We start from the raw sequence: 21,188 nt of genomic DNA on the forward strand, positions 1-21,188 counted from the left end.
TCCTCGCGCATCTCTCCAAAGCTGCTGGGAGAGAGGCTGCCCGTCTCCTCTCTAGGAAGGGCAGCCCGGGGTTTGGGAAGAGAGGGCGTCCAAGCCGTGCGCAGAGGCGCCAGTGTCTCCGCTCAGGCGCAGGGCCCCTCCTGCGGCGGCGGAGGGCGGCACGCCCGAGGCGGGCCGGGCCGGGCCGGGCCAGGCCCCCCGGTGCCGGTGCTCCCCCCGCGGCTGCCGCTGCGGGCGGGCAGGAAGTGAGATCACGGCTCCCGCGGTTTAAGGGAAGATGGGAGCCCGCGGGCACCCAGCCCGGCCGGGGCGGAGGGGCAGCGCGCAGCCCCGCCGCGGGTCCCCCGCCGGCAGCCATGGGCCGGAGCGCGCTCCCGCGCTGCCTGGGGCTGGCTTGCTGGCTGCTGCTGCTGCTGCTGCTGGGGGGGGGCTCTGACGGGCTGGGCAGCAGAGGGAAAAGCCGGGAAGAGGACCAGGGCGCAGTGGCGGAGGGGGGGCCGTGGGGCAGAGTGAAGTACGAAGCCCTGAAGAAGCGCTTTGGAGCTGTGGGTGCTCTCTCCAAGCAGTACTGGCAGTCGCTGGCTTGCAGGGTCTGGCAGGGGGGCTGCGAAGAAGAGCAGGAGGAAGATGAGACCGGTCCCCGTCCGGGTAAGAACCTTCTTCCCTTCTCTGCCTCTCCCGCAGGCAGCCGGGGGGTCCGCACGGCCAGCTCCTGCAGGCTGGCGCAGCTCCCTGCCTCAGGGCTGCTCCGCGGGGATGCGTTGCTGCAGCTACGTGTGTTGGTGACGGCGCTCTGCCTGCTTGACTCAGCCGCTGGCAGGTGCATGATTCTCCCCCTCCCCACGTCCCGGCCTGGTGGGGCAACGTGTGGTTCCCTGCCCCTGTGAGGGGGGCCCTTAACAAGGCACAGCTGAGCTCTGAGGCAAAATGCTCTCGTCTGCATGAGGAGCTCGTAGTGCTCAGCAGGTGCTTCTTCAGGAGGGAAGGGGACAACCATTTCCTGCTGAAGGAAAAATTCCTGCCGAAGTTCTCGGCATGCTGTGGGTTTGTCCCACGGCCATGCCTGCCTGCTTTTTTCTCAGGCGTCTGTGCTTCCACGCAGTGATAGGGCAGAGGCTGTATCTCAGCAGCTGCTTTTGGGTTGCATGTGCGCTTGGGTGACCGTGAGTTACCCGTCCCCTTGCTCGCTGCTTTTGCTGTGGATGTGCGCGGCACCAGCAAGCTGTTTTCTCATGTCGGGGGGGATCAGAAGTGAGTGGGGCTCTTCCCCCTCTGAGGTGCAAGCCGGTAGCTGGCACTTCTCTGTTCTGACTGCCGTCCTTTCCCAGGCTGGAGCTTGCCCCTGGTGGGCCAGGATTACCTGGAGATCCTCTCTGCCTGGTACTGCAGCTTCGGCAAGTGCTGTGAGACAGGAGACTGCAGGGTAGTCAACAACATCACAGGTAGGTGCTGTGCGGGCCCTTGGGAGACCCCAGTCAGTGCTTTTCTCTGCTGCTTCTCCCTGTTGTCTCTTCTTATGTTTTAAAAAAATAGTATATATTTTAACAAGTGATGTGAGTGAAGGGCTTCTCTCGGCTGGGTGCTGAGCAGGTGGGGAGGGGGCTGAGTTGCTGAGCCAAGTCCTGTTTCAGAACCTCTGTAGTTCTGAGACTGAGAGCGCATGTCCCTTACTGTACAGCGTGTCTGCTCTGGTTCTCCACAGGTCCTGCCCGCGTCCATCCTGCAGTCCCCAGGTATATGCAGTGGGATCCAGCTCGGCCCAGTACCCAGTCGCAGGTCGGCAGGGTACACTGAGGCTGCGTGTTAAGCACATGTGCAAAAGTCGTTGCATTTTACTGGTGCTGAGACTTCTGGTATCCCTGCTCTCTGCTGAGTGGTATTTAGAGCTCATGAGGACATTTAGGTTTTAGTGCTCTCTTAACAGTCATCAAGTCTTTCCTTCTGTTTCCAAAGGAAAAATGGAGTCAGTGGAAGATTTGTGTCTTTTTGCAGTCAGTGGCAAATGCAGACAGAGGGCAGGCTTCTCTCTTGCTGTGCTGTGCTCAGACTTCTTTAAGTGTTGCCTGCCTCGCTAACCCTGCAGTTTTAACACCAGTTCAGGCACCCTTTGGATAGGTAGCCCCAGCCCCACCACCGGGGTTGTGTGGGCTTAGCTCCATGGTCTGTCTCCTCCTCTTATTCTCACCTGAAGCAGTAGCAGCTGGACTTGGGGGGGGGGGGGTTAAGGCTCAGCTGTTTCTCTCTCCCTTTCCTGCAGGGCTAGAATTGGACCTCAGTAGTCAGCTCCATGGGCAGCACTTGGCCAAAGAAGTCGTTATCCGGGCGGTGCGAGGGTTTCTACAGAGCCCGCGGCCAGAGAAGGCTCTGGTCCTGTCCTTCCACGGCTGGTCCGGCACAGGCAAGAACTTTGTGGCCCGGATGGTGGCCAGTCACCTGTATCGGGATGGGCTGAAGAGTGAGTGTGTCAGGATGTTCATCTCGCTCTTCCATTTCCCCCATCACAAGTACGTGGAGTTGTACAAGGTGAGAGCCCTCAGCATGGTGTTGCCAGGGGGATGGTCCAGACTCAACCCCTATGATCTGCTGGTGGCTGTGACTGTTGCCAGGCATTTCATGCTCCTCCCTGCTGCTCTGCAGGTTCAGCTGAAGAAGCAAATAAGCGAGACCATACAGCTCTGCACACAGTCCCTGTTCATCTTTGATGAAGCAGAGAAACTTCATTTTGGCCTTCTGGATGCCATCAAGCCCTTCATGGCTCGCTATGAAAACAAGGGCCAGGTGGATTACCGGAGATCCATCTTCCTCTTCCTCAGGTGATTTCTGGCACCCCAAACACATGGAAGGGAACAGAAGTGATGGATTTTTGTCCCTAGGGCTTGTGATATGAGGAGCTGAGGTTTGGAGGGCGGGGAAGAGATGTGCCTCGGAGGGTCATTTGCCTCTAGGGTCAATTTTACTTGATGCTGGCCAGCTTCCCTGGGTACAGGCCAGTTACAGGAGGAGGAGCCGAGGTCTAGCTTAGCTGAGACACCTGAGCCAGTGTCTAGGTTCTGAGACAAGGAACCAGGGTGTACCAGCAAGAGTTGTAGCTCAGAGCCAGCGTGGTGCCACCCTGAATGGCTGAGCAGGGAGATCCCATTCCCTGGGGAGTGAAGCTGGGGCTGTGGGCCTTGGTGGGAAGTTCTCCTTCTTGTGCAACACCGCAGCATTAGTCAGGAGTGGGAGAAGGGGAGCTCTCACGTGTCTGGAGCCTGGATTTGAGGTGCCATTGGTCTGTTGTGCTGTAAGGGCTGATCCTGGCATCAACTCATCCTGTGGTTTAGTGATTGGAGGTTGGTTCCTTTGCTATCCAGAGGAAGAAAGGACTTTGACATCTCTGCACCCTAATACTGTCCCTGATTCAGGCTTAGGTAGAACAGCATCTGGAGGGAGAAGTGGGACGCACCAAAACCAGGGTGTAAGGTAGGGCAATGCCAAGGAGAGAGAAGCATCTTGAGCCCCTCTGTTTTAGGACTTATGGCCTTCAGCTTGGTCCTGGCAAGAGGTGTCTCCCATAGGCAGGAGGTGGTAAGATATTTGCCCTGGACGTGGAAGCCGCATTCTGTTTCTCCCCTATGTGAAAAGGGATTTCTACCCTCGTCTCCTACCATGCAGACAAGTGCTCTAACCTCCTTACAGAAGACCTGCGTCTCTGCCTGGTGTTTGCAGAGCTGACCAGATTTCAGTCCTATCCTCATGGGCCTCTGTCAGGGGCTATGGGTAGAGGGGCAAATTCTCCGCGGTTGCGCTCCCTTTCCCACTTGGAGCGTTTGCTCCTGGCAGGGCGGCTGTGCTGCCGGCCGTGCTGAGCAGACCCGGTGCCCTGCCTGGCAAGCCTTGCCGGTGCGCGCTGCAGGGGGTGGCACGGCACTGGGCCAGTTCGCCTTATGTCAGCCCCTTCGTGCTGCCAAACAAATGGGAGCAGGGTGCCTTGAACTGCAGCAGCATATAATCTTGGGGTGGTTTCATCATATGCTGTGGCAGTGTGACACAAACCTGCCGTAGGAGGGCTGGCTGTCCCCCAGGGCTCGTGCGCGGATCCTGGCTTGGTCCTGCAGCTTTGGCCAGGTTTGGGTGATGAGGACGGGATGGAACTGGCTGTGTCCCCTTGAACAAAGGGGGCTGTTTCTCCTGCAGTCTGGGTGGGGGCAGGATCGGTACAAGCTGTGCTGGCAAGGCAGTGGGGGGGAAAACATTTTGCCTTCCCTCCATTTGGGGCAGTGGTCAAGAGTCACTGACGCAAGAGGAAACTGGTCTCAGATCTGAGTTGCCCTGTGCCAGGCTCCTCTCTCTTCTTCCTGCCTACAAAACCCCATGGGCAGCTAGTTTCCAGTATTGCTGGGTCGCTGGCAGCAGAGCACTGCTGGGAGCCAACGGCGGCTGAAGCTGCTGTAAACCCCTCACCAGCACTCGGAGGCTGTCTGGCCTGGGACTGCCTTTTGAGAGAAGGAGGCTGCCCTGGAGCCTCGATGGCTGTCAGGACCCTGCGTCCCTGGGCATCCAGCAGCACCTGTAGTGGGTTTCAGAGGAATCTTCAAATGGGAACTATTCTGCCCCTCAGGCAGGGGATGCTTTGCCAAGTCCTGAGCTGCCACTTGAATAGCTGCCCAGGACCTTTGCTTCTAGTGGGACTCCTGCCACGTGTTCTGCCCTCTGACTTGGACTTTCGGTGGCAGAGAGTTTGGTGTGAGGCCAAGTGTCACCTGCAAATTCAATCGCATCCCAGCCAGGACAGGAGACTGACAGATGAAGGGGCACTCTGGCTCCTGGTGCCACCCTGGGAGAGAGCAGCTACCCGAGGATCTGCGCTGGCAAGGTGGAAGATACTTGTTCTATAGATGCCTATAGAAAGGGGATCTTTGGGCAGCAAGCACGTTCCTCTGTATGTGAATGTTTTGGATGCTGACCCTAGACAGTAAATCGTTTATTGCTAACAAAATTGTTGAGGCCTGTTTGTGGGGGAAGCTGCTGGCAGCTCTGAGCAGTTTGTCGCTGGTGGTGAGGTTGAGTGACTTCCCTCGTCTCTGCAGCAATATTGGCGGCAACACCATCAATGAGGTAGCCCTGGACTTCTGGCGAGCTGGGCGGGCACGGGAAGAGATCTCCATGGAGCTCCTGGAGCAGCGGCTGCGGCTGGAGTTGCTGGAACCCACAGGTAACAGCGGGGCTGCTGTGGGGCGGCGCGAGCGGGCAGCGCGCCTGACTGCGGCCTGCCCCTGCCTGCTGGCTGGGGTCCGTGGTTACACAGTGATGTGCGCCTTGTGCTGCACAGGGCTGTGCCGCATGGAACAAGCATTTATTCCAGCCCTGCCCCAGGATTATTTTTACCGTGTATCTGTTACTGGGTCCATGTAAGCACAGGCCTATGAGCATGGCACCGCTGCAGTGCAGGCACAGAGAGAAGGGAGCTGCAAGGCATTCTTGGCCCCCTTCTGCCTCTGAAAACAGCCAGGCTGTGAAAGACAGCCTTTCCTGCAGGCTGTGCCGAGGGGGAGCTAATGCCCTAGTGAGGTGTCAGGGCTCCTCAGGGAATTTCGGCTCCTCTCGCCCTCAGGCGGGTAAGCCGTGGTGGCGTAGCTGTGTTCAAACTAAGTGCTGGACAGCTTTTTACAGGTGGAAGGGTGTCTCTCTCCCACCGCCTAGGGCTGGATGAGCCATTTGAGACAGCCCCTCAGGAGAAACAGATGTCGTATTTGCAATGGGATGCCAGATCTCAGCCGGAAGACGTAACCCCAGCAAGACCAACCTGGCCTCTTTTGGCCTGTGCTTCCTTATCAAGCTGGCTTCTCCTGACCGCACAGTCCCTCCTAACGCCTGGCCAAGCTGTGTGAAGCTCTGCAAGTGCAGGCAGTAACGAGCAGGGCTGGTCGCTGTTCTGAAGTTTGTGTTGTCTTGGTTTTTGCTGCAGACAACGGTTACGCCCGCAGCCACTTCCTTGAAGAGAACGTCATTGACTTCTTTGTGCCATTCCTGCCCTTGGAGTATCGCCATGTGAAGCTGTGCGCAAGGGATGCTTTCCTGGCCCGTGGACTTCCGTACACAGAGGCAGCCCTTGACGAGGTGGCCCAGATGATGGTGTTCGTCCCCAAAGAGGAGAAACTTTTCTCAGCACAGGGCTGTAAATCTGTATCTCAGCGCATCAATTACTTCCTTCCCTGAACACCAGGTGGGACTATGCCAGTGACGAAGGTGGTTCTGCATACTTGGAGCTGCGCTCTGTTCACAAGATCAGGCAAGCAGATTACCCAGCTGCACACTCGCACGGGGACAGAAACTTCACTCCTTGTCACTGTGAGGGCTGTTTGCAGGGAAGGAGTTGCACCCTGCTGAATCTTACTGATGGGACACTGGGACAGCCTGCACTGTGTTTTAAGCCATCTGGTGTTTTAAAGTCCCATCTTTTAGCAGGTATTAGTCTGAAGTAGTGATTTGGTTATGCTGACAGATTCTGTGCTTCAGGTGAGCAGGGATGTCCAAATCCTTGCTTTTTGTTACAGTGTAATGAAGGCCTTGGACAGACTGGTGTTACTGAGACAGTCCAGCAGAAACTGCTCCCTCTTCCCTGTCCCCAGCTTTCTCGGTTGCTTTACAGGCTCTCACACTGCACCCAGCTGTTTTGCTGGGTTTTCTCTGTTGCTCTCCTGCATTCACAAGGTTGTCTGCCATTCAGGGACACGCATGGCAGGTTCATGCTTTTGAGTAAGGAGGCCCTTGCACGAAGAAGACAGCTGAATCATCTCCTCTGGAGATGTGAGGTCCTTAGCCTCTCGCTTTGGAGTGTCCCTGCTCTCCCCTTTCTCGTTGGAGTCTTCCGTTGTATGGAAGCAGCTACGGGGATGAGGTGAACATACGGTGTGTGCCGAGATTAAAGTTATTTTTCTAAGCAGTTTGAAGGGCTGTTTGCTTCGCTGCAGGAACTGGTTTAGGGAGAGACGAACTCCCTTCTCAAGGACAAAGGGCTGTTGAAGAGGATAGTGGTCGAAAGAACAGGTTGCAGTTGAGTTCTGGTTTTCAGAGATGGAGTAAGGTTTTTATTTTTTTTTATTTTGTAAGTACGTTGCATGCTGTGGCTTTTGGCTGGTATCAGCATTACCACACAAAGGGGCTGTTTGCTGTCTGGGTACCTGCCAAATGATAAGTATGTTACAGCGGGACCAAAAAATTTCAACAGCATTACAGGAATTGCTTTGTGACCTCTGGGTCAAAACTCCCTTCCAACACAGCCATGTTAAGGAAGATCAGGTGAAACAGCACATGCCAAGGACAGCGTTTAGTTACCTGGACGCTGGATGTGTGGACCTTTGATCTATTTTAAGCTTTGAACTGCTCTGCGATGCCAGTGGTGAGCAGCACGACCTCTGGGAAAAGATTGACCAGACATACTTAATACTACTGCAGACTGCGTTAGTGTTTCCCTCCTGGCCTGCTGGCTCCGTTATCTAATGAGGCTTCATAGTCCAAGGCAGGCAGATGGGCCAGTAGCTTTCTTCTCTTGATGCAAAGCTACTTTAAACCTATCTGGTGTTTGACTCTAGACTGGACCTTAAGGTTTGTGCCAGTCTGCACTTTATGAGACATTTCTGAGCTTTGGTTTATAGATGATCATCTAATCAAAAGTCTCAATCGTAATGCTACAGCCTGAGAAAGAGAAGAGGGAGACGTGCACCGAGAAGTCAGCTGATGAAGTGGGAATGCAGTGTGACAGGAGCATGCACCTCAGGGTCTGTCTTATAAATAACTTGCCTAGAAAATTAACTAAGACAGGATGACTTGAGATTTTTTTTTTAATAGAAAAGAATCCTCAGCTGTCCAGGTGAATCCTCTGCTGCTTAGAGTAGAGGAAAGTCACTTTAATGGGCATTTCAACAGTGGTGGGCTGGTATGAAGTTGGCATGTTAAACAGTTCTTCTTACCATTATTGATTAAAATGAAGATGGTGTTAATAATGAGGGCAGCTGTCAAACTGAGGATGCAAGACCCTGCACTCTGATGGGTCGCACTAGGGTGTATGTTTGAGAATTAAGTGAGCATTTGATTATGCAACTGCAGCACCAGGAACCACTTTCCCATGACCACTTTGTGGCACCATTAAGTTCAATTTTAAAGGCATAAATAAAGATAATTGCTTTTCTCTGCAAACTGGCAGGATTAAATTATCTCCCATATTAACAGGTTTATAAATCATCTCATCTTTTCAAGCCCAAATAACAAACTTCAGCTTAGTAATGAGCAAGCTCAAATGTACTTTAAAAAAAAAAAAAAGAGCATATATTCAAGTTTATTTGCCAATAAAATATTGCAACCTTTATTTAAAACAAAATGCAAATTGGCAAAACTTTGTGGAACGACAGGCAAAGAGGCCCTTCGAAGGGCGTTATTTACATCAAGTTTAACACTGTTCGCAGTTCACAGTCAGACGATAGTGAGAGAATTAAATTAGAAAAACAACCAAAATATATTACAATAACAATTAAAAACAAAAACAGTTGACAACACTGGTAGAGTGATTGGTGATTAATGTGTTTCAGTTTAATCCATTCCTGTCCTCTGTGAGTTCACTACTGCTACAAACAGCGTGCTGAGCTGATCGGTCTTTACCCCCCATGCACAACCGACACTTTTGGAAGAGCAGCCTCCTTTGGTACAGACACTTCTCATCTTGTAGATATTACAGGTAAGTCAGGTGTCCCATAACAGATTGTTTCCTACCAACATGGAATAGGCTAAAGGTTTTGTTCTATACTACAGGCAACTGGAGTGCAACCCTACTGCCCATCCATGCAAAACATCCACCTGCACAAGGTACTGGATGGTGCTACTCGCCCGAAGTGGGAGGTTTCTGAGCATGCTGTAGTTGCTACCCTTCAGTTTCTGTCAGCTACTGGTTAGTAGCAGGGCTGGGGTTGAGTGTTTTAAAACAAAAAACAGCAGTCTGTAACACTTGCAGAAAAAAATCATCTCGATTCATTAGTGCTTGTCACAGCTGCTATTGCCCAAGAGCACCAACGAACACAATCCTAAGCCCTTCTGCTGCCTGGGAAGCCGGTGTCAGGTAAGTGGTACGGACAGCAATGTCCGTGGTTCCTTTACTTGAAAGACACTGACTGCAAAAGGCACGTAACCCATCCTACCTGATCAGTCACACACCCTCTGCCTCTTACAGAAGGGCTGCTCTGCTGAACGCAGCAGTGCTGGTACACCGCTGCCCCGCTCTGCTCCATGGTAGTAACAGAGGAGGTGTCGCAGAGCCTGCGCTCAGAGCCCTCACCGTGGGGCTCAGTCCCTGCTGCCTGCAGAGAGTGGTGTGCCACAAAGCTCTTAGATAAGCACACTCGTAACTGCATGGCAACGCGCATTCTGGCTGACACGAGGCCAGTGGTGTTTGGGAGAAGCGTCCTGTGGGAGACTGACGGGAACATGTAGGTGCACCTCCCACTGTGTTCTGCATCAGGAACATTGCTCCCTTCAATTCTGCTTTCCCAGCTGCTTAACTTGATGCAGTCCCAAGACCAAAACTCTTAATTCAGCTTCATCCCTATCAGCACTGATGAAAATTATGATTAAATCAAAGTGCTGCCAGTCAGACAGCAGAGTGCACCAGTTTGGGGGATTAAAAGGGTGTACAGTGCAGGAAGAGGGGAGAGTTGTACCTGTGAGCTGGCTGATTCCCCACAGTAGCTAGGAAGAGAAAGTGCCCCAAGCCAACTCACTTGAGTGAGCACATGCTTTGTGCTTGGCATTACCAGCCTCTACTTGATACTATCTCCTTTCGCAAGAAAGATTACTTTAAATTCAAGCCCATACTAGTGCAAGTTAATTAGGGAGCCAGGCTGCAATTGCATTCTTGCCACACAAGGCCTTCTCACAGTGGTGAAAAAAGGAAACCCAACAGGTGTTTATGCCTCATCCACAAAGAGCAGAGCAACGTGTGCTCTTCACTAGAAAAAGCATCAGGGTTTCTCCCTCCTTACGGTATTTTAAACATACTGTGCAAGGCTGAAAGCAGAGCAACTGCTCCAGTAGAAATCTCTAAAGCTGAACAGAAAGCCAAATCTATCAGAAAGGAGGCAGAACTATGACAACTTTAGGAGAGTGGCTGTGGAAGGAAGCAAAAGTGACCTGTGATATCCAATAGAATCAACTTCCCAAGATACCGTCCTTTTGCTATTTTGCTAGAGGACATGAGGAAATTCAGATTGTGGAATAAAACGGTGTTGGGCAGGAGAGGGAGCAGAGGCAGCAGCAATTTTGCAGCCCTGTTTGCGGGGGGGGGAGGGGGGGGAACTAGTGTCAAGTCAGCAATACCTCCATCACCATCTAACCATCTATCTGATGATCAATAAGACAGTACGTTAAAAGCAAATAAAACATTCTTCGTAGGACTAGTGACAGGCAAATCCCCCAAATTCCACTGTCCTGCGTTTCCTCTGCTGGAGGAACACCCGGCTTCTGTTTAAAAGCAGCTGGGTTCTTCAGCTCAGAGACTGCAGAGCTATGCTGCTGCCCAGATCAGGGCATTGCTCTGTCACACTGTCCACCACCTCTGGAGTAGGGAAGGAGAAATTAAGGAATCTTAAAGGAAGTGTGGATAACTAGTGCTGGAGAGGTACTTTGTTAGGGGACAGTCTTCTCAGAAGGGTAGAAAAAAAGGGTTGAAAGAGAATTTAAATAATTAGAAACTCCAGGAACTGTCTGCTATTCTGTCACTTTTGCTGGAGCTTTTCTGGGAGACTGGCATGCAGGGGGAAAAAAGGCTTCTTTCAAATACTCATCAGAATTGGAGTAATGTCTACAATGGGTTTAAAATTTTCTGGTTAAAATACCTTTCCCCAGAGAATCACTTCAGTTTCAGTCTGTTTCTACTAGGCTTAGTAGTAGTACAATGATGAAACCGTAAGATTGTCTCCCAGGGCAGACAAGCCCTGGCTATCTGACACTACAAAAGCTCACATACCTTTTCAATCCCTTTGATGTTTAAAAGGCAACATGAAGCAACACCACAAGTCTTTTCCCTTTGCAGGTCACCTTTCCAAAGGCAGATAGTTTGGTGTGCAGGGATGCACACATGCAATAACGATGACTGAAAGAGATAAGGTAAACCATAAAAGCCCTCAGTAAAGTCTACAAGATAATGGTTTGGTACTCTGCCTTACTGTGGAAGAATCCCAGTGCAGCCTTTCCCCTGTCCCCTCTGCCCCGCTGCTCAGTGAGGCTTGGAGCTTAAGGACTGTATGAGAGGACAGCCTGAAGCTCCACGCTATTGCAGAACTAGACAGCAGGCTTTGTCAGGTGGGTTTGGTACTACTAAGTCAGGGCTGCTAACTTGGGCTGTCCCCACTTGGTACCAGCTCACTGGAGTAAAACTGACTTGTAAGATCAACGGATTTACTTTAATGTCTGCCTGGTTTATGGTGGAGGGGTTGTTTTTTTCACCATTTCACTCACTTTGACAGTGAAGCTCACGTGGTCCACTTCACCTCACATACTGCTCCACCGGTGCACGTTCATGCATCGTGACACAGTTTTATTTACCACAGAACAGTAATAAAATGAGGATTCCCAGACACCAGCACATTTCTAAAGATTTTCAGGCCGCTGTCTCACTAGGCTCCATGGAAAAACTAGGGACATAGGCTGAGACTGCCCAGCCTACTTTCGAGCACCAACAGGGCAATGCTTCTAGATAGAAATAGGAGTGAAAAATCCTCTAATTTATGCCTGTGCCCCAGCTCAACTCTAAATGCTCAGATTAAAAGCAGCACAGTCACACTTCAAAAACAAGTTTAAAAAGCATTTTAGCCAAAAATAAAAGATTTAAGGTGCAAAGCAAGCCAAATCCTCTATCATCACCAACAGTGTGAAAAGTGAGCAGCAGCATGCAGGAACACATCTGTATTTGGAGATAGGTACCAGGCCTGTTTTCTCCCTTTCTCAAACCAAGTGATTGGTTGAGGTCTTCCTATGTGCCAGTACGTTTACACCCTAGGGAGTTGTGCGCATACACAGACACTGGCTTTTTCAGGCCACAATAGTCTACAAACAGCACTAGGACAGAGGAAGACAACTTCCACCACATGATTGCTTTCATTCTGGGATTGTCAATAGGCATCAGAGACCAGTGGGAGCCCTTCAAGGCAGAGCCATAGCAGTTTTTGTCAAGCCTCAGGCGGAGGAGTGTGCAGTTAAATGTGCACATTCCCTACTCTGCAGCATGAGATTCTGGTCTAGTCTTTTAAGTAAATGGAAAGATGGCTGTGACTCCCCTGTGCGCTCACGTAACTAGTCACCTTCATATCCACGGAAGATGAAGCGCCTGCAAGGTAGGCGATACAGCAAACCCCAGAAAGCCATCGGTGTGCAGTTAGTGTTATGCCAGAGTAGGGACTGGTCCAGTGATGCCTGCAGCAGTGAGGGGGGCATGGCAGGGCAGGCGAGGCTCTATTTCTCTGGTTTCCCAGCTGGCTGCAGCAGCACTCTGACTGCTAAAAGAATGTAGAGAGCAGCCAGGGGCTGCAGGTGGTGGAGGCTCTGCCTTACCTAGTATGGGTCCTCACGGTAATGAAACAGAATTGGGAGGTCAACCTGGTAACAAGTTAAAAACAATCTAGATCTTAAAAAACAAAACAAAAACAAAAAACACCACCCCTTCCCTCCCCCCCTCAAATAATGACAACACTGGCAAGTTGTGCAAGAACCCCAAACTACTCACAAATGACCATCAAGTAGCACCTGTGCTAGACCACTAGAAATGGGTATGAACTGAGTGAAGGCTGTGTGGTGGGGAAGGGGGTATTCCAGTGGTAAGTCTGCCCAGCACCCCTGATGCTTCAGGTATAATGAAAATGAGAACGTGTGATGGATGAGGTGGACAGGAGGGAAAAGGGACAGTTTTCATATATTAACTCATTTTGCAGTTCTCATTAAAGCAGCAACAGCACTGTGGAAGTAAGCCATCTGGGCTAGTGCATCCACCTCCAGCAGCTCTGAATACTGTCAGTGCATTAGACCTCCCCCCCAACCGCACCCAGCCATGCCCTTCAGAGCTGCTCCAGCTCAGACTGCTTGGCAGTTGGTACCAACAGAGCCCCAGTGCCTTTCCTTTGCGTTGTCAGGAGGCCAAAGCATGCATTAGTGCAGACAGGGGAGGATCTGTACAGCCGAGTGGCCTGCAGCCACTGCGGTACTCCAGCAATCGCATGGCAAACCATCCTGCCCGTAGCAAAAAACCTGCCATTGATTCTCCTACCTCTCAAAGGGAGGAGCAAGGACTTCCTTCCCTTGCCAACCCAAGCAGATCAGACTGACTGGGTAGGGACAAATGCTTGGTGTTCTGTCCCTTACAGCTTTAATCTACCCTCTCCCTCCCCATTTTTGAGATGAACCTGTAAACGTGAGGAGAACTCAGTGATCTGAGGTACTTCACATACTCAAGTATCAGTCTTTCCTTTTGAAAGCATCAGTACAGAAAAAAGTTCCCCCCCCTCCCCATGTGTGTTTCTCTTACCCAGATTGACAGTAGCTACCTCTGCACCACATCGCTGATTTCTTGGACACATGACAATAAGTTATTAAGGACAGGGTTTGCCCCAGGGACGCTAGCAGCTGTTGATGACACCTGCAGTTCCTGCAGGCTGAGTTCCAGTTTGCTCACAGCTTCGCGGAAGGCAAATTTGTTGCGTGTATGCGGGATGCAGTCCACGTAGCCTGAGCAGTAATCCAACAGCTGGTGCCCTGTATCCACCAGCTGGCTGTTTGGTGTTGGCTCGGTGATGGCACTGGAGAGAAGATCTGCACACTCCAGCAGTGCTTCCTTGCTGATTTTATCTGCTGAGATTTTCTCGGCTGCCTGTTTGGTCTTTCTCAGGGCCACTTTTGCGCCAGCTGTGCCATTGGCCATTTTCACCGGGGAGGTGGAAGACGATGACAGAGGCACTTGAGGTGGAGGCATTACGGGCCTCCCAGATTTTCCACCAACAGGTGCTGCTGCTGCTGCTGCTGCTGCCGCCTTCTTACTCCCTTCGCTTGATTCCAGTCCGTGCTGTGTTCCTGCCACGTTGCCCAGCTCTTCTGCTGCATCTGAGCAGGCAGCTGGCTGTTGTAGGAGCCTCATCACTGGTGGTGGAGGTGGAGCACACTTTGGTTTTACCCGTCTGGGCCGGTCCCTGTCGCCAGAAGAAGTGACCTGATGCTCAGATAAGAGCTTAAATTTATTACCCTGAGAGTCTGTGCCAATAAGCTGCACGTCTGCTGGACTGTGTTTTAGAGTGGGTGAGATTAGGACTGGCACTTTGTGGTTATGAGTGGTTGGAAGTATTGCTGCAGCCTTTACTGGAGATGACCACCCTGATCTCTCACCATCCTCAAGGGCCCCCTGCCGTGGGCCAGTGTTTTTTTCTTTGCTCTTAGGAGCTGCTGCTAGCCCCGGACCCTCCTTTTCTTCCGAACCAGAAGGGGTTCGGAAAGGGAGAGCTGTGGCACCCCTCGGCAAGAGTTTTGCTTTTGGTCTCTCTCTGGTCAAAGCAGGGCCTTCTTCAAACCTTTTGGGAAGCAGGTCACTGGCCCTCCCCATGCTCTCATCTGGCTGAGAGGAGGTGGACACTGTCCGTTCCAGCTGGATTTTTGACCTCTGGGAATTTCTGGGAAGGGTCATTGCCATCCTATCCTGCTCTGGAAGCCCTGAGGACATGGAAGATGTAGAGTTTGACCTTGGAAAAGGCTTTGAAGCTTCTTCACTGCCAGTGGGTTTTCCTGCTCGTAAACCCAGTGTCTTTTTAATCAAGCGTGGTGTAAAGAAACCTGTGATGCCCGACCACCCGCCACCAGTGCTCACGCCCCCACCACCGGTGGTACCACTGCTGTCATCGCTGTAGAAGGTCCTCGGCACAAAGCCCCCACCATAGCACTTTGGTGGCGCCAGGCTTGCGTCCTGCTGAGTGGGAGCAAAAGAGAACCCGTCCACGTGCTGCAAGGAAGCAACAGATGAGAAGTTACCCGTTAGCTCGTATTTCTTGTGGGGCTGATTCTCCATCTCCCGGAAGGAACTGCTGCGCTTCGGAGGTGTAGGAGCGTTCCTCTTCTTCATAAAGGAGCTGAAGAAGCCGCCTTTCCTGTCCCTGGTGAAAGTGGTCTCTTTGGCATCCTCCAGCAGGCTGCTGGGTGACTTGTCCCTCTGCTTGCGAGGCAGTGCAGGAGACCCACTTGTTGGCTGTGTGCTTCTGATAAAACCTAGACAAAAGAAACAAAATGCAAATTCGAAAAATCATTCTCTATGTCTACCTTCCTATCCTGCAGTGGGTTTTATGGGCCTGGGATATTTAGCTGCCCAGGATCTGCAGAGATGGACTGAGAGAGGAAGATAGCATTTTTATTTTTGTGCTGGTGTGCTTTTGATTTTTTCTACTTCTGCATGTGGAACTTGTCTATTGCCTACCATTTAGGAGAGAGGGCAGGAGAAAGTAGAGTGCTCTTTTCTCTCAGTTAGTTTCTTACTCTCTTCCTGTAGCTTTTTCTTCATTCCCTACAAACAGCCATTATAAAAGAAAATCTCCTGCTGTACCTTGTCAGTTTTAGTTTTGAAGCTGTCTTGTTTAAACAGCAACAAAACCAAACTTAAAGGAAAAAAATACAATGGGATATACCAAAAGGACAACCAACAAGCTGCAGTGTTTTCTAGCTGCTGGTAAATGACTGTGCTGCTGCGGTGGCAAACAGCCTGAACACCTGAATGTTTGCAGCTAAAAGCACTGGCCTGTCACAGGAAGGAGTGCTTGGGCCAGATGGGGGCTAACTTGGTTGCCAACTTAAGTAACCCTGAAGAATCGTCCAGCCAGAGCCCACAAGCATGTTTGCCACAAAACTGTTTCGTGTTCCGGGATTTTGCTTCTTTGTTCCACAGCCTGAGAGCAAAATGGAGAAGTCTGAACAGTGTCTGCCCAGACATGGTCTCATCTTAGTTGTCAAGTGTAGTCCTTCCGCATTCCCAGCAATGAAAAGTGGCACCTGTACCGTGACCCAGAACTCCCACCCTCTTCTGTACCATTTTACATTGCCAAACAAAAAGGCTATCCTGCTTTCTTCCACATCAGTCATCTTGTCCCTCAGCTGCCTCAGCTCCCTGAGAAAGCAAATCTTCCATTATTCTGACCACTCCATTTCACTACTTCAAGAAGAGTAAACACAGCCAGGGAGATTTCTAGCCCTGCCTCTCCTACTGCAGTAACACAGTAAGTACTGCATTTTGAGATACAAATTGAGAAAAGTCACTGAACTTAACTGCAGCCTCGCTGAAACGTTAAGCCAACAAGCTATCCTGCCAGGACAGTTTGCTACACATCTCCAGCTGGGAGATGTTGTTCTGTTTTCTTCTATTTCTCTGGCAATTTACACTAGCAGCAAACCTATCCCAGAAGACATGGTGTCATTGCCACTGTCCTAATGCCCATACCTGGTGCTGAGCTGGAAGCTGAGTGCTCCACAGTATCTTGTGTTCCTTCAATATTCTCCTTGTTCTCTGCCTGTTTCTTCAGTGTTCTAGTCTTGGAGGGAAGCATGGGTAACCGGGGCAAGTAGGGAACTATGGATGAGGAGGAGGCTGTTCTTCCAAGCTCCTCTGCTACCTCTGTAAGAAAAAAAACAGAGGGAATAGTTGGAAGAGAGACCAGCAGAGGAAGGGAAAAAGAAATCTAGGTCTTTACTGCAGACCTAGACTAGGAAGTAGCAGTACATGACTGAGAAAGCAAGTAACCTATAAATGCAGTTTTTGCTCAGATCCAGAGGTATTTACGGTAAGATGCCTCCCCTAATGCTTTCAAAAACTCATTTATATAAATTCAGCACAAAAAAGGTGGTTAAGATCGGTACAAGAGAAGGTCTGTGCTGGAGTAAGGGTTGCTACAGGCTAGAGCTAAAGCTCCAGAAAGCAGTTGCCTCTGTTTCTAATCAAGGTGCCGCATACAGATGTTGCTGGGATCCCCAAAAGTTGTGTTCTCTCTGGATCGGGATCTTAGCTCCTTTGCTTGAGACAAAGCACTGGATCTCCCTATTAGAAGTGAAGACAGCAGGCTTCCTTCCCAACACCAATACAAGGTAAGTGTTTAAAAACAACAACAAAACCAAATCTCCTGGCCACCCCCAGGTTGGCATTTCTGGGGACCAACTGAAGTGCCAATTCTAAATCCTCCCTGGTAGAATTCAGTCATCTGATGTGGGGTTTTTTTTTTCTGTAGTAGGGAAGTGGATGGATGGTTCTGTCCGTTTCCTGTCTAGTTTCACACTTCTCACAAGTATTTATTTCCTAGCTGATTCTGAGAGTTTAGTTGCACAGATTTGCTCCTGGAAGTAGTGAAGTAGAAGATCCAGAGATTAAGGCAGACTTTTTTTTTTAAATGAAAGCTGGCAGAATAATATTTCATCACACAATTTCTGCAGTCAAAAATGGACTACGATACGCATGTATCTTCCTCTCTCTCAGCATCACTCACTATTCCTTACGATCCATTCTGGGAAGTGAGAGGCAATATTCTTTAAATCTGTTCCTTTGTATCTTGGTGCTCAAATGAATTACTGTACTGTTCCCTGCACTGGAATATTTCTAAAGTGTATTCAGTATTTGTGCAGTAAATAAGATCACGTATTTACAGATACAGGGTTAAAAAATTAAGTAAGGGATGAAGCCTTCATCACATGAGCCTTAAGAGCCTGCCCATAAGCCTCCAAATAGCATTCTGGAGGTGAAACTGTGTTACTAATGTTTCAGAAATAAGGCAGAAGGGGTACTCACCCTCAGAGATGCTCGAGTCATGGAACATGGTTTCAAAAGCCTGGTGGGTCTCAGCAAAGGAAGGTCGGTCTGGTGGATTCCACTTCCAACCTGCAGCGTGAGAAAGCAAGAAAGGTCTCTGTCTGAAGCAGGGTAGAAGGCAATTTTTTATTCTGTTCAAGGAGGTAGAACATACCTAAGCTCTCTGAACTGCAGACAGACTGTGATCTCCTGCTATTATTTTGGCTTTAGATTCAGTCAAGTACTAATTCATAGCAGCAATCACCCTTACAGATCCTAACAAACAATATCTTGAGAGCAAAGGAACCAATTTTAGAAAGCCCAGTCTCTCCCATCACCACAGGCTCTTCTGATCTCTCCATGCCCTTTCCTTTTCCAAGCAAAGGAGAATTCCATGTTTGCTACCCTGGCTGTGGGGACTGAACTCATCTGCCAAGTCACAGATAACTGTGTGCGCAAAGCTGCAGGCAACATTGTGCTCACATGTTCTGAATACTGAAATTCAGACAGTCTTCCAAAACAAAAATGTGCACGTGCACCCTGTGGGGGAAGGAGGAAGAGAGCACATTGCTCTAAGCTGGAGCTTGGTAAGTTTTGGAATGATGACAAAAGGTGGAATTTCTATAGTTAGAAAACTACACTGGAGGAATGTATCCTGGGAGCACTGATCTTCTGATATCACCACGGGGCGTGAAAAGTGACTGGCATTCTGCTCATATTGTGGTGGATTAATATCATATTAGTTACCTGCCTTTTGACTTTTGTCCTGCAGGGATTTTGAAGGAATCTCCTTCCTCACTACTTTGCATCCTTGTTTCATAACTTAAGTTCCCTGCCACCTTCCTCTGAAGTGCTAGGTATCGGGCTGGGAACAAGCTGTAGAAGGCCTTCTTAAGCCTTGGTTCATGTGCGTAGTACGTTTAGGGCCACATCAGTCGCACAAGTTAGCATCAAGGAGACACTTTCCACCTTGGTCAGACTGACAGGGTCTACTCAGAGTTGTCTGCTTTCCTCAACAGCACGGCATGGTTTGCTTCCTAGGATCCTTTCAGCCTTTTGCTGAATATATTTTCTGCTCTTCTGGGACTGAAGGACATTGGCAAGGCCCTTAACCTTTCTTGCTCTCTTCCTGTAGCACACTAACTGTGGCTTTCGGTCTTTTGCTGGTAGATTTTCAATTTGTTAAATAGCATTAGGGAGCTCTTCATGGCCACTGCTGAGCAGTGTCTTGGAGGATTCATTTTATGCAACCTTCACAACTATGGCTCTCCTGCACAGCTGCTGTGTTTGAGGAGAAATGGATTTCCTTCTGATTTTGTGATTCCATAGTAAGAGTCCCACTCACAAAATACTAGTACAATTTGCCACAATGTGCTGTCTAGCTGTACTCATAGAGACAACAGTTTTTGGCAGTGATTTCTTGCCCCTAGAGACTAGATTTACTTTGCATCAGTAACTAGGTATCTCTCAGGTCATGTGGACACTTCTACACTAGCTAACAAAATACCACACAGAAAGCAAAGGACTGCTAGAGTTTATTACAGATTTCTTCCACCCATCCCAGGCTTTGTCCCCCAAACTGGAAGAAAATAAATACTTACATGCCCTCATCAGTTCATAAACCTTCGGAGGGCACCCCTCAGGTTGTTCCATTCGATAGCCCTTCTCCAGCAGATCATACACCTGAGACAGGTCAATGCCTGGGTATGGTGACATCCCATAGGTGGCAATTTCCCATAACAGCACCCCAAAGGCTGCACAAGGAGGGAAAAATAAAAAAAATCCTGGTCATAAGACTGTCCTCATCTTTTGTGTTGCTTGTTAAAATTGTGGCCTTCACTGCAGCTTGAGGCAGCATCTCTTTTCTGCAGATGTTTCAGACCAGCCTTGATAGAGACATTACATGCTAAAAATGCCACTGAATTGTGATGCTGTAGCCTGGCATTTGAGCTCCTCCTTACCCACATGTTTCTGCCCAGGCCAGAAAGCAACTTACTCTCCAGGCTATCAAAGAAAAGCAAAATGCAATGGAATAGAACACTAGTTTTCTTACCCCACACGTCTGATTTGATTGAAAAGGTGTTATAGGCCAGGCTCTCAGGAGCTGTCCACTTGATTGGGAACTTGGCTCCAGCATGAGCTGTGTAGGTATCTCCAGTCATAAGTCGACTTAAGCCAAAGTCAGCCACCTTCACCACGTGATTTTCTCCAACTAAGCAATTCCGGGCTGCCAGGTCCCTATATAAAGAAAAAAGCATACTGTTTTACTGGGGCAAGAGCACTTTTAAATACAGCTTTGTAGTTGAGTAGTCTGTCCCGCTCTCTTATCAAGAAGCGCTCTTTGTATACAGCAGGTAAAGGCAATATGAGCTTTGCTCTAAATAGGGTCAGACACTGAGTGGAGTTATTCCTAAGAGCAGTAAGATTAGGGTTCATTCTTTAAATTCTATTGAATTTCCAGTATGACAGCTGTTATGATTACAGGTTTATGTTTCCTAAGAACAGGATGAGATCAGCAGCTCATCACACACCGGTAACAGCTTTATGGCACTGTTTTATCTGATTGGATTAAAATAGGACATTCTGGGTGTCAGTGCTTTGCCCTGAAGGGGGACATCAGAACTGGCAACACCAGCTAACTTTCATAGCTGTCAGGCAGTCATGCACAAGATTATAAATTTTCTATGAAAGTCATGGAGAGAAGGTAATGCAAGCCTGTGTCAAAGACCTAAATGGCAACACATTACAAAGCCATTCAAATCTCCCTTAGTGATGGTAAGACGTAGTGTCAAAACCAAAATGGCCAATAGATGTCCCACTGTGAAACCCAATTCTGGAAGAAAACCCCAGAAAAAGGAATTCCTGGGCTACCATGGTGGTGGCCCATCCATCATCACAATCTGAGATTGTACCAACCCAATGGGATTTTACCCACCTGTGAATGAAGTTCTTCTTCTCTAGGTATTCCATAGCGGAGGAGATCTGTGTGGCCATGTAAAGTAGCACAACAGCACTCACTTCCTCCCGGTTGCATTCTCGTAAATAGTCTAGCAGGTTCCCATACGGCATATATTCTGTCACGATGTAAAAGGGTGGCTCCAGGGTACATACACCTAGTGGTGAGAAGGAAGGAGCATGTGAGTAGATCTAATACCCATTTGTTATATTTTGTACTAATTCATTTTTTTGCGAAAAACTGAAGACTTTCCTCTACAAGACCTGGATCAATGCAGCCTAATCTAATACTCAGTACTTCTATCAATCTATCTGTCCTTCCACTTTATGGATAGAGAGAAACATGTCTATCAGAGCGCTGCTATTTGTATATGCTATACATAAAGGAGCCATTCTGTTCTTTGGAGGGTGACAG

At 49.5% G+C, this 21,188-nt stretch overlaps 2 protein-coding genes across 6 annotated transcripts in view; one reads left to right on the plus strand and one right to left on the minus strand.

Annotated features, from left to right (window-relative positions):
* Positions 1-8,534, plus strand: TOR3A (torsin family 3 member A). Its single transcript, XM_026101060.2, has 6 exons — positions 1-648; positions 1,329-1,442; positions 2,258-2,523; positions 2,638-2,813; positions 5,070-5,194; positions 5,948-8,534. The coding sequence occupies exons 1-6, from the start codon at positions 357-359 to the stop codon at positions 6,196-6,198; spliced, it is 1,224 nt and encodes a 407-aa protein (XP_025956845.2). The 5' UTR covers positions 1-356; the 3' UTR covers positions 6,199-8,534.
* ABL2 (ABL proto-oncogene 2, non-receptor tyrosine kinase) overlaps positions 8,311-21,188 on the minus strand; it is a 50,747-nt gene continuing 37,869 nt past the window's right edge. For 3 of the 5 annotated variants that reach the window (XM_064515628.1, XM_026101002.2, XM_026101003.2), the window contains exons 6-11: positions 20,754-20,931; positions 19,872-20,056; positions 19,420-19,572; positions 17,819-17,908; positions 16,484-16,657; positions 8,311-15,264 (exon numbers count right to left, since the gene is read on the minus strand). In XM_064515628.1, coding sequence (XP_064371698.1) covers positions 13,559-15,264; positions 16,484-16,657; positions 17,819-17,908; positions 19,420-19,572; positions 19,872-20,056; positions 20,754-20,931 — 2,486 coding nt within the window. In that variant the 3' untranslated portion in view covers positions 8,311-13,558. The remainder of the gene's footprint in view (positions 15,265-16,483; positions 16,658-17,818; positions 17,909-19,419; positions 19,573-19,871; positions 20,057-20,753; positions 20,932-21,188) is intronic. The other 2 variants (XM_064515629.1, XM_064515630.1) reach the window with 1 other exon arrangement.

The sequence above is a fragment of the Dromaius novaehollandiae genome, chromosome 8, assembly GCF_036370855.1.
Source record: "Dromaius novaehollandiae isolate bDroNov1 chromosome 8, bDroNov1.hap1, whole genome shotgun sequence".
NCBI lineage: Eukaryota > Metazoa > Chordata > Aves > Casuariiformes > Dromaiidae > Dromaius > Dromaius novaehollandiae.